The sequence below is a fragment of the Pleurodeles waltl genome, chromosome 3_1 (genome assembly GCF_031143425.1).
Source record: "Pleurodeles waltl isolate 20211129_DDA chromosome 3_1, aPleWal1.hap1.20221129, whole genome shotgun sequence".
Taxonomy (NCBI): Eukaryota; Metazoa; Chordata; class Amphibia; order Caudata; family Salamandridae; genus Pleurodeles; species Pleurodeles waltl.
The window spans coordinates 193595861-193612864 of NC_090440.1; the positions used below are offsets into that span (position 1 = coordinate 193595861).

The following is a 17004-nucleotide window of genomic DNA, read 5'->3' on the forward strand; positions in this document are numbered from 1 at the left end:
GGGCCAACTAGCCCAAGTATACATGCCCCATCTGCATCGGAAGACAAAGGAAGAGAAAAGGTTAGTCAGAAAAGAAAGGAAGGAAAATAGGGAGGAGTGTAGGAGGCTGGACTGGCTTGTAGTGAGTACCAAGGGGTACTTGCACCTTGCACCAGGCCCAGTTATCCCTTATTAGTGTATAGGGTGTCTAGCAGCTTAGGCTGATAGATAATGGTAGCTTAGCAGAGCAGCCTAGGCTGAACTAGGAGACGTGTGAAGCTACTACAGTACCACTTAGTGTCATATGCACAATATCATAAGAAAACACAATACACAGTTATACTAAAAATAAAGGTACTTTATTTTTATGACAATATGCCAAAGTATCTTAGAGTGTACCCTCAGTGAGAGGATAGGAAATATACACAAGATATATATACACAATAGCAAAAATATGCAATATAGTCTTAGAAAACAGTGCAAACAATGTATAGTTACAATAGGATGCAATGGGGAAACATAGGGAAAGGGGCAATACAAACCATATACTCCAAAAGTGGAATGCGAACCACAAATGGACCCCAAACCTATGTGACCTTGTAGAGGGTCGCTGGGACTATTAGAAAATAGTGAGAGTTAGAAAAATAACCCTCCCCAAGACCCTGAAAAGTGAGTGCAAAGTGCACTAAAGTTCCCCTTAGGACAAAGAGTGTTAGAGGAATAATGCAGGAAAGACACAAACCAACAATGCAACAACTGTGGATTTCCAATCTAGGGTACCTGTGGAACAAGGGGACCAAGTCCAAAAGTCACAAGTAAGTCGGAGATGGGCAAATGCCCAGGAAATGCCAGCTGCGGGTGCAAAGAAGCTTCTACTGGACAGAAGAAGCTGAGGTTTCTGCAGGAACGAAAAGGGCTAGAGTCTTCCCCTTTGGTGGACGGATCCCTCTCGCCGTGGAGAGTCGTGCAGAAGTGTTTTCCCGCCGAAAGAACGCCAACAAGCCTTGCTAGCTGCAAATCATGCGGTTAGCGTTTTTGGACGCTGCTGAGGCCCAGGAGGGACCAGGAGGTCGCAAATTGGACCAGCAGAGAGAGGGGACGTCGAGCAAGACAAGGAGCCCTCTCTGAAGCAGGTAGCACCCGGAGAAGTGCCAGAAACAGGCACTACGAGGATGCGTGAAACGGTGCTCACCCGAAGTCGCACAAAGGAGTCCCACGTCGCCGGAGACCAACTTAGAAAGTCGTGCAATGCAGGTTAGAGTGCCGTGGACCCAGGCTTGGCTGTGCACAAAGGATTTCCGCCGGAAGTGCACAGGGGCCGGAGTAGCTGCAAAAGTCGCGGTTCCCAGCAATGCAGCCCAGCGAGGTGAGGCAAGGACTTACCTCCACCCAACTTGGACTGAAGAGTCACTGGACTGTGGGGGTCACTTGGACAGAGTCGCTGGATTCGAGGGACCTCGCTCGTCGTGCTGAGAGGAGACCCAAGGGACCGGTAATGCAGCTTTTTGGTGCCTGCGGTTGCAGGGGGAAGATTCCGTCGACCCACGGGAGATTTCTTCGGAGCTTCTGGTGCAGAGAGGAGGCGGACTACCCCCACAGCATGCACAGACAGGAAAACAGTCAAGAAGGCGGCAGGATCAGCGTTACAGAGTTGCAGTAGTCGTCTTTGCTACTATGTTGCAGGTTTGCAGGCTTCCAGCGCGGTCAGCAGTCGATTCCTTATCAGAAGGTGAAGAGAGAGATGCAGAGGAACTCGGCTGAGCTCTTGCATTCGTTATCTAAAGTTTCCCCAGAGACAGAGACCCTAAATAGCCAGAAAAGAGGGTTTGGCTACCTAGGAGGGAGGATAGGCTACTATCACCTGAAGGAGCCTATCAGAAGGAGTCTCTGACGTCACCTGGTGGCACTGGCCACTCAGAGCAGTCCAGTGAGCCAGCAGCACCTCTGTTTCCAAGATGGCAGAGGTCTGGAGCACACTGGAGGAGCTCTGGACACCTCCCAGGGGAGGTGCAGGTCAGGGGAGTGGTCACTTCCCTTTCCTTTGTCCAGTTTCGCGCCAGAGCAGGGCTAAGGGGTCCCCTGAACCGGTGTAGACTGGCTTATGCAGAATTGGGCACATCTGTGCCCAACAAAGCATTTCCAGAGGCTGGGGGAGGCTACTCCTCCCCTGCCTTCACACCATTTTCCAAAGGGAGAAGGTGTCACACCCTCTCTCAGAGGAAGTTCTTTGTTCTGCCATCCTGGGCCAGGCCTGGCTGGACCCCAGGAGGGCAGATGCCTGTCTGAGGGGTTGGCAGCAGCAGCAGCTGCAGTGAAACCCCAGGAAGGGCAGTTTGGCAGTACCAGGGTCTGTGCTACAGACCACTGGGATCATGGGATTGTGCCAACTATGCCAGGATGGCATAGAGGGGGCAATTCCATGATCATAGACATGTTACATGGCCATATTCGGAGTTACCATTGTGAAGCCACATATAGGTAGTGACCTATATGTAGTGCACACGTGTAATGGTGTCCCCGCACTCACAAAGTTCAGGGAATTGGCTCTGAACAATGTGGGGGCACTTTGGCTAGTGCCAGGGTGCCCTCACACTAAGTAACTTTGCACCTAACCTTTACCAGGTAAAGGTTAGACATATAGGTGACTTATAAGTTACTTAAGTGCAGTGTAAAATGGCTGTGAAATAACGTGGACGTTATTTCACTCAGGCTGCAGTGGCAGGCCTGTGTAAGAATTGTCAGAGCTCCCTATGGGTGGCAAAAGAAATGCTGCAGCCCATATGGATCTCCTGGAACCCCAATACCCTGGGTACCTCAGTACCATATACTAGGGAATTATAAGGGTGTTCCAGTAAGCCAATGTAAATTGGTAAAATTGGTCACTAGCCTGTTAGTGACAATTTGGAAAGAAATGAGAGAGCATAACCACTGAGGTTCTGGTTAGCAGAGCCTCAGTGAGACAGTTAGGCACCACACAGGGAACACATACATATAGGTCACAAACTTATGAGCACTGGGGTCCTGACTAGCAGGGTCCCAGTGGCACATAACAAACATACTGAAAACATAGGGTTTTCACTATGAGCACTGGGCCCTGACTAGCAGGATCCCAGTGAGACAGTGAAAACACCCTGATATACACTCACAAACAGGCCCAAAGTGGGGGTAACAAGGCTAGAAAGAGGCTACTTTCTCACAAGGAGTCATCGTATCTATAACAGCCAAGCCGAACCAACCAAGCGTAATCTCATGACAATGAAGAGGGAGAGGATGGAGACGAAGAGGAAGAGGGGAGGGGGCCACCGAGACGAGCAACGCCAAATGCTAGTTATCTACACATTATTTTGCTGCCAGTGTTCAAGGAAGGTCCGCAGAGGGGACCACACATCCCTTGGACGGGCGTTGGGTGTCATCAACTCCCAGTAAGCTGCCAACTGCTCTTGACAGTACACAGCATCTCGCAGCCAATGCTGGCAACGAGGGGATAGCTTTCTACCCTAGCACATTGCAGCTCTGCGTTTCGCCAACACCAGGAGCAAGCCCATTAGTCTCCTTTCTTAGGGGGAATCTCCCTAATATAACTCAAGAGTGCACACGTAAGACATCTCGGTAATGTGATCCCAACGATCTCCTCCAGCGCATTCAACACGTCCGCCCAACAGCCCACCAGCGCCCCCACAACCCCACACCAAGTGCAGAAAATCCGCTCCCCGCGCAGCATATCTATCGCAGCGATCATCAGACCGAACACCCATCCGCTGAAGGCTGCGGGGAATGTAATACAAGCAATGCAGAAATTTAGAATGCAGCAGACGTAATCTGTAATTGGGGGAAAGCTCACGCATATGCGCACAACAGTATTTCCACACGTCATCCGACAGGGCCTCTCCCACATCCAGTTCCCACTGCCCTCTTGCCCTGGAGGGAACTGTAGGCGCTGTTGTCTGCATACACACATACAAGCTGGTAATAAGACCACGGGGAGACGGCGACCTATACAATAACTCCAAAACACGACTCACCAGGGGTGCCGCAGAAAAGGTGGGGTACCTGGATTACAGGGATTACCTGATCTGAAGATAACTAAGCTGATATTGCATGGGGTCGCACGGAGCGCTACCTCGGAAGAGATAAATTAATTCACAGGGTACCAGGAGCCCAAAGTCGTCAGCTGAAATTCCTATATATGCCGGTCTAATCGGCCACCTCCTATTGCACGAGGGTGCACAACGTCCCTCACTAGCGGCGAGGGGGCGAATGGCACCCCGCCCCCGGCCCGCTGCAGGAGCGCTCGCCAGGCCCTTCGTCATACACGCCACCGTATCCGCGCCCCGCAGGGCAGGACGAGGTGTATCATATAACACTCCAGACAGTCGGGCAGACCAAATCAAGTTCTGCTCCGGAGCCAAGTGCGGTAAGCATTTTATAGGGTGCATCCAAAAATGTGCATAGTGAGCTTGTGCGCAAGTATAATAAAGATCCAAGTCTGGAGCAGCTAAACCGCCCAGCTCGAACAGTAGCACGAGCATCTTCCATGATATCCTGGGGTGCTTACCGGCCCAAACCAAGGAGACAAGCAAAGACCAAAGCCTCTTCCGAAAACTGGAAATGAGCACAAGAGGGATGTTGGTAAACAAATAGAGAAATTAGGCAGAACCACCATCTTCGCAATGGCTATACGGCCAGTCAGCGAGAGCGGTAAGGAGCGCCATGTCCCGACCTTGTCTTCCAGCCAACCGATGGCCATACCATAATTGGCTGACCATAGCTCATTTAGTTCCCTGCACAACCAGATGCCCAGATATCAGACCGGAACATTGGCACAGCGCAAAGGATACCGCGAACAATACTGCACCGTGACAGCTGACAGAGGCAAGAACACAGACTTATACCAATTGATGGTGATCTCAGAGATCCGGCCAAAGCATGCAATCTCGTCTAGAAGTATATTTAGGTGAACATGCGGGTCCCGTACATATAGAGAAACATCATCAGCATACATAGAAACCAAGATTGGGCGTTGTCTAAACGCTAAACCTCCATGGTTATGGTGTTGTCGCAGCTGTGCAGCCAGCGATTCCATCACCACTGCAAAGAGCCGGGGTGAAATGGGGCAGCCCTGACGGGTACCCCTAGACACCGGGAAAGGATCCACTGTCATCCCATTAACTTTCAATCGCACCACAGGAGCCAAGTACAGAAGGCAAATTAACTGGATTAATCTGAGGCTCAAACCCACCCGCACTAGTAGGCCAAACAAATATGACCATTCCAAAGAATAAGACACCTTAGTGGCGTCCAAAAAGACTGCCGCAATGTGGTCCTCAGGAGGCACTGTCTGCGCTATTGCAAAGAAGGTACGAAGATTATACATGGTCGAGCGACCCGGCACAAAGACAGATTGGTCCGGGAGCACCAAAGACGGAAGAAGAGGCTGCAGGCGCATAGCCAGTAGCTTCGCCAAAATCTTATTATCCAGATTTATAAACGACAGTGGTTGATATGAATCGCAAGAGCGCAGATCTTTGCCCGGCTTCAATATAGTAACTATAAGGGCTTCCCTCAGCGACGGTGGCAGGGTGCCGCATTCAAGCGCCTCAGCATACACATCTAATAAATGTGGAGCCAACAAATCTGCATATTCCTTATAAAAGGATGCTGTGAGCCTATCAAGGGGAGCGGCCTTGTCCCCGGGCAGACCGTGGATGACCTGCACAATATCCTCAACAGAGAAAGGCACATCCAAATATTGCCGGTGCTTGTTCTCCAGCCACAGTAAACTGATATCCTCAAAATATGTTAGAAATTTCAATAGCAACTATCCCCTAGCTGTTCACTTCAACGCACTACATGATGAAACTGATATTCGGAACATCAGATTCCACGGCATCGCCCAAGTCACTAGCCACCCTAGACTAGGTGACAGGACAAAAGAACTCAGAAAATGTGAAGCAAGGTGGATACGTAAGCTACGAGCTGTGGAAAAAGGTTTGAATACAGACAGGGAACTACACATATTTCTGACTTGAAAGTACTCTGATACACCTATCTATAACCATACAATATGTGCAACTACTTGTATTACCTTTTGGAAATGTTAACTTAAGGCCATACCTGTCCAGTTCTTCCATATTATCATGTAAACGCTACACACCATTGTAATTATGCTGTTCTATGTGTCACACTACAGTATTTTATTGCCTCCTGCAGTCTGATACCCATTAGCATCATTTGCACTCACAATCTAATGTACTGTTTTCAGATTTGTTTCATGGTTGCTGGTTTTGTCTCCTTTTTCCATGATTACTCTCCTCATATGCTCTATAAACTCTAACATATGTTTCCTTCTTCACTGCTCATCTATGATACGGGCTCTCAAATGTAGAGGTACGCCCAATCTTATGGTGATGTACTATACTATACAATTACATATATGTACTACGTTAATATATATGTCCACCATATTCACTTAAATTGCACAACTACTCAAGATGTATCTTTTTGCTTATCTGACTATATATATATATATATATATTTTTTTTTTTAACTTTTTGGTTCCAACTTTGTCTCTTCTTTATGTCTCTGCAACTTTCCAACTTGCATGCATTATAGGAACCACTCTGCACATGTAGACCTTCTCAAACTGTCTTAGCTCCATAACGCTCATTTATTTTTCCCCAAACAATATGGCCGCTACTTTTTCCGGCTCCTATTTGTTTCTGGACAGCTCGTCTTCACCTCTGTCTTCATCTCCGCTAATAAAATCGCAGCCACTTTTTTCCTCCTTTTACCAACTTTCGGACTTAACTCTTACCGGTCTAGTCTTCCTCTAAAAACAGTCGAGCACAAGCTCGATATCACAACAAACGGGTGGCGTCAATCGCAACGTTCTGGTCACGTATGCGGAGTCTGTTCTCTATTTGGTTTACGAGAAACCATTTAAATAACCCTGCAATTCACAGCGTCTCTACCATTTACTGCTACGAAGGTGTTACGATCACGCAGGTAAGGAAATTGACTTGCTCCTTATCCTTGGATAGGTCTAGGGGTGTTCTTAACACTCTAAACTAAATAAGCCGATACATAATTGTTACCGGCTTTTGCTAAATTCCTTAAACAGATTTCTGCTCTCTGGCAAACTACGGTCACAGTTTTTGAAATAGGAGAACACTATTTGGTTTTTATTTTTATTTTTTTGCTGATACATATGTGATACCAGAGTTCGCAATACCCCTAATTCAGACTCCTGTTCCTAAATTACTTTATTGATCACCAACATTTGTTAAACCTTATTCAAGCAATAACAAAATATGGAACGGATCGCCTCTTCTCATCTCTTATTAGCTAATTAAACTAGCTCTACATTAATTTTTACAAATTCCATTAAAAAAAATATATTGGCCCGCTGATGTACAACTTATTGAACTACCATTTGACTCAACTCACGGAGGATATACTCACTACAACTACCATTACTTTTCGTGCTCTACCCACACATTGGTCTCTCAGTCCAATGTGACTAGATAACAGGTACTCATCAGGATATTATTATTAATATATATTAGTATTTCCAAAATCTATGGATATTAATATTACTCAGTTTTATCCAATATTTCCAACCACTACTCACCACATTTTGTCTCCCCCTTTTTTTCCTTCCTCTTTTTCTTGTTCCCCCTTTTGTCCCCCCCCATTCACTTTTTTGCAGTTTATTACACCACTATTTAGATGGACATGGTAAATGTTCATGCATTATTTAGGTAGGTCTTGCAAATATGGGGTGATTACCTTACACACTGTGCATCTTCTCTAACTCTTGACGGTTCTCGCATCCCTATATGTCTGACTATCCAGGCACTGTGCCCTTCTCACACGGTTGGGTGATTTATACACAATATCTGGTTATGTTTTGAAACAGTTAACCTGAAATGTTCACTATATTTCGTATCTACGGGTGTTTTTTGTTTCTTCATACCCGAACCACTGAGGTTATGTCTACCTTTCCTTACCTATAATCTATCCATCTCATTATCTTTAACATGGCAAAATGTTTTGGTATCTACGTTTCTGTATAAATAAGTTTTGCGACCTACATTTTGCTTATGTATAATATATCTTTCTACAGCCTTGAAAAAGTCACTGTGTGACGAAACACGTGTTGGCTGTGCTTTACTGAACTTAAATAAATCATCCTTTGGAACATCAAGAAGACTCCTGTAATATACACTTTGGACCTTCTACACCAACTCTTACTGTTGCACTATATGATATTGACTTTTATGGGTGCAGTGGTCTTATCTGTATCTATCCTCAAAATAATCTGAATAGGCCTCAGAGTCCTAGCTGTCCAAGGCAGAATAGAGGGAAGCATAGAACTGCATCACACGCCCAACCTCCTCCACACCCGTTCGATGGACACCTGCAGAATCCAGCAGCTCCACCATATAGTTCCCAGTCCATGGTCGATGTAGCATTTCCGCCACCATTCTGCCAGTCCACTCGCCCTGTCATTACAGTCGCACCGTTGCCTCTTTACCCAGGAAGCAGAGCTCGAGGAGCGCCGATTCCTCATAGTGCGACAGCTTCTCCCGTAACTCCGCCAGGAGAGCATTTGACATACCAGCGTACAGGTGTTTCTCCAGCACAATCAACTGAGCCTCTAAATTTGCCAATTCACAACATATTGCCCTGAGCACGCCATGCTGTTTAGTTAAGCAGATCCCCTGGATCACCACTTTGAACGCCTCCCACAAGGTACCAGCCGATGAGACCGAGCCTTTATTAGTCGCAAAGTACTCCTTTATGACCGTATGGACCTCCTCTCTGAAAACAGAATCCTTCAATGCATTGCACGGCAGCCTCCACAAAAAGTCCTGCGTCGCGCACCCTGGAATCCCCAGTTGCAACAAAACCGGGGAATGATCAGACAAGGTTTGGGGCATGTGCTCAACAGCATCCGTTCATAGCTCCACATTCTTGGTACAGAGCCATCTGTCCAGTCGTGACCAGCTGCTATGGACAGTATTAACACAGGTACCTTCCCTAACAGTGCCATGTTTTGCCCTCCATAGATCAACCACAGCACCTTCCGTCATGATACGAGCAAGTGCCTCCGCAGCCCCACATATTGAGGCCGCGCCTGGCTCTCATGATCAGCCTCCACATCCAAAACTATGTTAAAGTCGCCACCTCATAGTATCGACCCCAGCCCCAGGGAGCATGTCAATCGAAACACCTCTTAAAAAAACTGCGGGTCATCCACATTGGGACTGTATACTGACACCAGGCAAAACGGTTTGTCACGCAGTGTACCATGAAGAAGAACATAGCGACCCTGCGGGACTAGAATCACCCTCTCAGTATGCCACTGCAGACCTTTGCGAATCACAATTGCAACCCCACGCCCACAGCTTGAATACGCAGCCACATGTCATTCTCCAATCCAGCCAGCTCTCAGACTAGGTTTTGTGGCAGCCGTCAGAAGAATCTCCTGAAGCATAGAAATATCAGCTGCATGGCGCTGCAAGTATGCAGAAAGCAACTTCATCTTACGCCTATCGTTCAGCCCCCGAACTTTCCAGGTCATACAGTTCACATATGCCACCCCTTTAGAAATCATCATAGCAGTCCCCTCAACTGCGCCATAACCATTGTATATCTATACATCATACAGAAAAGCCCTGAGGACGAAGAGAGACAGCAATGCAGAGATAAAAGGAAAGCTGAGAATGCAGTGCACAACAAGAAAGCAAGCACCCCCACCCACGCTGACCCCCCAATTGGGCCCACCCTGCAAACCCACCCACACCCAAACACATATCCCACAACATAGTAACAGACAGCTCAATTGGATTCATCCAGCGGAGCGCCGACATGGCCATCTGTTAACCACCCACGTGGGGATGGGTGGGCAGGAGCTCACGCAGCGCTGGTTATACTGCAAGACAGACTGCACCGAAAATAAGGACATAGTCTAAATTCAACTAGCCCCCAAATCACTGTGCAGAGCTGCTGGTGGCCCACTGCAACAAAATGAGTTCAATCATTATCACTAAGAGTGTCGACACCACCTCCAGCAGCCTGCGAACAATCCGGAGTCGCCTTTATAGGGACAGATTTAGCATACTTGATGGCCAGTTTCGGGTCAGTGGAAAAGTGAATCTTGCCCTTATGCTGCACGTAAGGAAATGCCTTCCTTGGAATTGTTACCCCCTGACTTTTTTCCTTTTATTGATGGCAGTTATGATTCAAAGTGTGCTGGGACCCTGCTAACCAGGCCCCAGCACCAGTGTTCTTTCCCTAAACTGTACCTTTGTTCCCACAATTGGCACAGCCCTGGCCCACAAATACGTCCCTTGTAAATGGTACCCCAGGTACCAAAGGCCCTGTTGCAAGGGAAGATCTCTAAGGGCTGCAGCATGTCTTATGCCACCGTGGGGACCCTTCACTCAGCACATGCACACTGCCTCGCAGCTTGTGTGTGCTGGTGGGGAGAAAATGACTAAGTTGCCATGGCACTCTCCTCAGAGTGCCATGCCCACCTCTCACTGCCTGTGGCATAGGTAAGTCACCCCTCTAACAGGCCTTACAGCCCTAAGGCAGGGTGCACTATACCACAGGTGACGGCATAAGTGCATGAGCACTATGCCCCTACAGTGTCTAAGCAAAACCTTAGACATTGTAAGTGCAGGGTAACCATAAAGGGTATATGGTCTGGGAGTTTGTCAAACACGAATCCCACAGTTCCATAATGGCTACACTGAAATCTGTGAAGGTTGGTATTGAACTTCTCAGCACAATAAATGTACACTGATGACAGTGTGGGATTTATTGTAAAATACATCCAAAGGGCATCTCAGAGATGCCCCCTGAATACCAGTCCGACTTCTAGTGTTAGGCTGACCAGTTTCTGCCAGCCTGCCACAACTAGATGAGTTGCTGGCCACATGGGGAGAGTGCCTTTGTCAATCTGTGGCCAGGAACAAAGCCTGTACTGGGTGGAGGTGCTTCTCACCTCCCCCTGCAGGAACTGTAACACCTGGCGGTGAGCCTCAAAGGCTCACCACTTTTGTTACAACGCCACAGGGCATCCCAGGTAGTGGAGATGCCCGCCCCTCTGGCCACTGCTCCCACTGTTGGCGCAAGGCTGGAGAAGATAATTAGAAAAACAAGGAGGAGTCACCCACCAGTCAGGACAGCCCTTATGGTGTTCTGAGCTGAGGTGACCCCTGCCTTTAGAAATCCTCCATCTTAAGTTTGGAGGATTCCCCCAATAGTATTAGGGATGTGCCCCTCTCCCCACAGGGAGGAGGCACAAAGAGGGTGTAGCTATTGGCTACTGCCTCACAGACCTAAGCACACCCCTAAATTTAGTATTTAGGGGCGACCCAGAACCCAGGAAATCAGATTCCTGCAACCTGAAACAAGAAGAAGGACTGCTGACCTACAAGCCCTGCAGAGACGACGGAAGACGACAACTGCTTTGGACCCAGCCCTACCAGCCTGTCTCCTGACTCGATAACCTGCAACCAGTGACGCATCCAACAGGGACTAGCGACCTCTGAAGCCTCAGAGGACTGTCCTGAATCCCAGGACCAAGAAACTCCCGTAAGCAGCGGCTCTGCCTAACAACCAGCAACATTCTTGCAACTTTTCTACAACTTCAAAGACCTCACTCTTCCCGTCTGAAGCGTGAGACTTCACAATCTGCACCCGATGCCCCAGGCTCGAGATCCAGAGAACCAAGTCCGCAGCCCCCAGGACCGGAAGGAACCGAACTTCAGTGCAGGAGTGACCCCCAGGCGACCCTCTGCCTAGCCCAGATGGTGGCTGGCCCGAGAAGCCCCCCTGTGCTCTGCCTGCACCACTAGAGTGACCCCCGGGTCCCTCCATTGAAACCAATACAAAACCCAATGCCTGCTTTGCACACTGCATCCAGCCGCCCCTGTACCGCTGAGGGTGTGTTTTGTGTGCCTACTTGTCCCCCCCACCCCAGTGCTCTACAAAAACCCCCTGGTCTGCCCCCAGAGGACGCGGGTACTTACCTGCTGGCAGACTGGAACCGTAGCACCCCTGTTCTCCATAGGCGCCTATGTGTTTTGGGCACCTCTTTGACCTCTGCACCTGACCAGCCTTTAGCTGCTGGTGTGGTAACTTTGGGGTTGCCTTGAACCCCCAACAGTGGGCTGCTATGCCCAGGAACTGAGACTTATAAGTGTCTTACTTACCTCACAATCTAACCAATACTTACCTCCACCAGGAACTGTTGAATTTAGCACTGTGTCTACTTTTAAAATATCTTATTGCAATTTCCTAACTTACCTGTGTGGAGTACCTTGCATTTTATGTATTTACTTCAAATCTTGAACTTGTGGTTCTAAAAATAAATTAAGAAAATATATTTCTCTAGATAAAAACTATTGGCCAGGAGTTAAGTCTTTGATTGTGTGTTCCTCATTTATTGCCTGTGTGTGTACAACAAGTGCTTAACACTCCCCTCTGATAAGCCTACTGCTCGACCACACTACCACAAAATAGAGCATTAGAATTTTCTAATTTTGCCACTATCTTACCTCTAAGGGGAACCCTTGGACTCTGTGCACACTATCTCTTACTTTGAGATAGTATATACAGAGCCAACTTCCTACACTGGTTGTTCAGAATGTTCAGGCCAAAACTCACACCTGTCTTGGACAATGCCCCTGGAGCACAATGCTTGCACACAGAATTCCGTGGAGCCCTCATTGTTAACCTAAAAATTCTTGGAACAGACATACGGTCCTGGAAAACTAACACTGCTTCCAATTACTATGGCCAAACGAACTCCTCAGAAAAATGAAATCCTCTAATATCATACCATTTAAGAATGCAACAGTATGAAGTTAGAAAAGGTTATTTTGAAGCCTGGAGCAAGACTGTTGCGGGGGCTCTCATTATGCTAATGAGGCTACTGGATTTAGGTGGCATTTTCACCTGAATTGTGGGAAACCGAGTCCAATCCCACACCATGTGACAACTGTCAGCCTAATCTGTATCCGGCCAACTAATAGCGGATGATTTGTGGCAACGGGTGCATGACAACATGACTTCTCAGGGAAATCATGGTGTATCAGATCTCATCCTTTTCTCTCAGTTACATTAGCCTCACACATGCAAAGGCAAACAGAGGCAGAGAATGATTCAATATTTAAGATTTATTGAAGCAGCTGTGCCTTAGATAAAATGGAATGAATTACAATAATTAGAATGATGAAACATGCTAGGAAATGGCGACAAGGAAAGTGGATCACAAGAAAAGTCCCACCATACTGTCACTATGAGTAATATATGCGGTTCCTACCTAAGCTATGTTAGATCACAATAGGATAAGCCCTAATCTGCCCTTCAGGATTCCCCCCTGGGAATACATCATCCCCCATACCTCACCAAGGAACCTGTTGACTATACCGACACCATCCCCATGTAGGCCAGGGTAGTCTCAGCAAGCAGCTGCAGCAAGAGGTTGTGGTCATCTGGCTGAAACCACAGAGGAGTGGTTTTATAATAAAACGGCTGATAGTCTGAGAACATTTTCCCACTTAATGATGTGTGTGTTTCTGTGAACATTGAAGATGCAGTGTACCACTTCTACCGGCAACCCTATCTCGCTGCAGCCTTGACGAAAGCACAAAGTGAAAAGAATGTCTTGCTGAAAAACGCAATGCTTTCCTAGGCGAAAGGACAACTAGATAAAGAAAAGAAAACAACACCACAAACGTGGCCTATTCTGAAATAATAAATATGAAGCAGAATAAAATGTAACTAGGCTAAAGGGCACATGCTGGCAGGCCTAGTTGCTAAATGAAAGTGTCCAGAAACAGCACCATAATGGCTATACAACAAGACCACCATATTTGTCCTATCCTAAGGAATTTCAGACCTGTAGAAGTATTTAGGGATGAGGGATTTAGGCAGAAAAAAAATCCGGCTAACTTCTTCATTGATAGTTCAGGCAAATGTTACTGGTGTCAAAAAAGCTTTGTTCTGCATCAGTAGTACCTTCCTACGGGAGGCCATAAACTGAAATAGATTATACATTAGCAAGGCCGAAACTGAATTCAAGTCTCACTGAGGGGCGTAATTCTTAGGAGGATGAGGAGGATGGCGAAGACAATGAAGAAGGTACCTCACCACTCATTATTCAAAGGCAATGTTTCAGAATGTGAATTCAAATAATTGCAGCGGTTATATTTAAAGCTTTAATACCTGTAGCAACCACATAGGAAATTAAATTTAGAATGCCAATCAGAGAAGCCTTTAAAAAGATTTAAATCCACGCCACCAGGCCAAGATTTTTTTTTTAACACTTTACATTTATATTGCTTCATTGTAGAATCCTTTCTGGTTGCATACAGGGCTGGTTATGTTTTAGTCAGCTATGGCTAAGTGTAAGTAAACTAATTTTTCAGAAACCAGAAAGGGATGAAGAATCTATGAAGAAGGGATGAAGAAGCACCAGAAATTTGTTTGAGAGGAGCACTGATGACTGATGAGCTGGACGACACAATAACTGAATCCAACGCACAGCACTGTGAGGAAGGGGTATCTTGTATCTTTGAAATCTTTTGATACAGTTGCGTATGTAGGCGTCAAAAGCTTGGAATCAAATCCCCCATTTCAACCACTTTGTTTTCTTTGTTTATGCAATTCCATTGTTAACATCCAAGAACAAGAGGGCCATTTGTCAGTCAAGAGAGGATATCATCAAATCAAGTAAGTTCTTTTACAGGGTCATTATGTGGTTGATGCCTTCCTTTGAACAATAAGTCTAGAGCTCTGCCAGTTGAAAGTTTCCCACAACGTCCTTGAAGTCAGACATGCATTTTCCTCAATAAAGGCAACTACTCGAGAACTATTTGTTTGGCACTTAAGGGAAGATAGAATTTTATAGCATGTGTTCTCAATTCACAAAAATGCAATTTTCTGTTCTTTTCTTCTGACAGGGCACCAACTATTTGTGGCATTCTACGGATATGTAGTGCTTTACTTAGAATGATGTGGACTGCACTAAAAGAATAAGGGAAAGAGATTACTGGTGGAGTGCAGTGCTCAGTGCTAGTGTGAGCACACATGAAGACAAACAATGCAATCAATCAAATATGTGACCCAACCTTCCTGACGTTAGTCAAGAAAGTGAAAGCACCATTGGTAAGTTCTTTCTGTTAGTTATTTTTGCATAAATCATATACTTGGTGGATCAGTTGCTCTGACCCATGCTTATCTGTTTGATAATTATTATGTTTTCACAATTCTTTGGAGCTCACGCTACAACTACACTTTATACAATTTTCATCCCAATTATATCCCTGTAAATTCAAGTTTTGGGTGAAATGTCAATGCATGTAAAATTACGAGGCCAAATTTCAACTGTTCAAGCTAGGGATGCTTCATACAGGAACTGATTTAACACCTTTATTTTCTGTCATTTGTAGCACTTTAAATATAATGAGTTTGATTGATTTAACCCAGTCTTATGTTTGTACACTTGTACTGAGCACTGCACCAAAGTTCTCCCTATTTCTGTTGTTTAAAAAAAATAAAAATGATATATAATATATATAAATGCTTTAGATTTGTACATTATGGTTTGTACTTCCATAAGAGTTGATTTATTCTCAATTAGAGAATTACGCAGCCCCTCTACAATTTAGCATTCTTTGATAGAAATATGCATAACCAGAACATAAGGGCCACTGTTTATAAAATTTGTTATTGTACTGTTCTTTGTTTTTATCTACTCAGACACCTACCTGCAAATTGGGTAATCTTATTTCCTACACAACACAACACAATTATGTGATTAAAGGAGGTTACTAGCTTAGTATCAGCAGGATGTGCCATCCCTTACATACTTCATTCAAAGTAGGTATTCGCATAAGCACAAAATACAATGCAATATCTCTTGTAGACTTTGAGGAAAAACCCAAAACAATGAATGCACAATGCTGAAATCTTCAATGAATTGAGTAATTATATTCGTAATTATTTTCAGTAGATATCTACAATGTAACAGTTTCACCGAAATATATAAAACTGTGGCCTTTAATGATCACGGGTCTTTACCTAAATGTACATAACAACACTAAAGCCTCTACTTACAGTATGAACTCTTTCACAGGAAGAGAGGTGCTGGCCCATGTGTCCACAGTACTGCCATAGGATTCATACAGTCTAATCACCAGTGCATCAAGTCTGTCCTCTGCCTAGTAGAGAGAGTGTTATTGATATTAATGACAAGAAACAAGATAACTGGAAGCATACATAGAAATCAAAGAGAAACAAGATATAATGTAAGTTAAGGAAAGTCAGGCGCATATAGCCTGGGCGATTTTGGAGTGCTTTAGAATTAAAGATGGTACACAACTTGAAGCTTTACCCTGGCAATACAACACCAATAAACCTATGGGTGTCACAGACCTTTTTTTAATTCCTTCAATGTTTTGTCTCTAAAATATCCTCAGGGCTAGTCCACGGGTTGGCTAGCCTTTTAGTAGATATTCTTAATTATGCATCACCCCCTCAGCCTCATACTGTAACTGGTAATTTAAGAAGCACACTCCTGCAGAAAAATGAATTAAAAATTAAGTCAAAGACTGTGAATACAATAGAGGAAAGCGAGGAGGTTACTTTGTGAGGAAGCCTACTAAACTGCCACCAGTTGCATCACAGAGGCATCATACTAGCAAAACAATCTTTCATATCAAGACAACAATTACAAGTCTTCAGTTTGAAGAACAAGTTACTTACCTTCGGTAACGCCTTGTCTGGTAGAGACATATTCTAGTTGCAGATTCCTTACCTTAGAATTTCCCCCTAAGTGTCAGTCTGGATCCGGAGATTCTTCTTGAGCAGTACCCCTGCATGTCGTCAGGTGGCGTTGGTCAGCTCTGCATCTGTTGTTGGCGTCATGCACGCTGGATATGACGTCGCAGGACCTATATAAGCACCATCCCAGTGCGCTGACGTCAGTTTTTGTTCTCCACGAAT

General features: G+C 45.7%; 1 protein-coding gene across 1 annotated transcript in view; it reads right to left on the bottom strand.

Moving 5' to 3' along the window:
• MAN2C1 (mannosidase alpha class 2C member 1) overlaps positions 1-17004 on the bottom strand; it is a 290720-nt gene that overhangs the window by 4476 nt on the left and 269240 nt on the right. The window contains exon 25 of the mRNA XM_069222163.1: positions 16117-16220. Coding sequence (XP_069078264.1) covers positions 16117-16220 — 104 coding nt within the window. The remainder of the gene's footprint in view (positions 1-16116; positions 16221-17004) is intronic.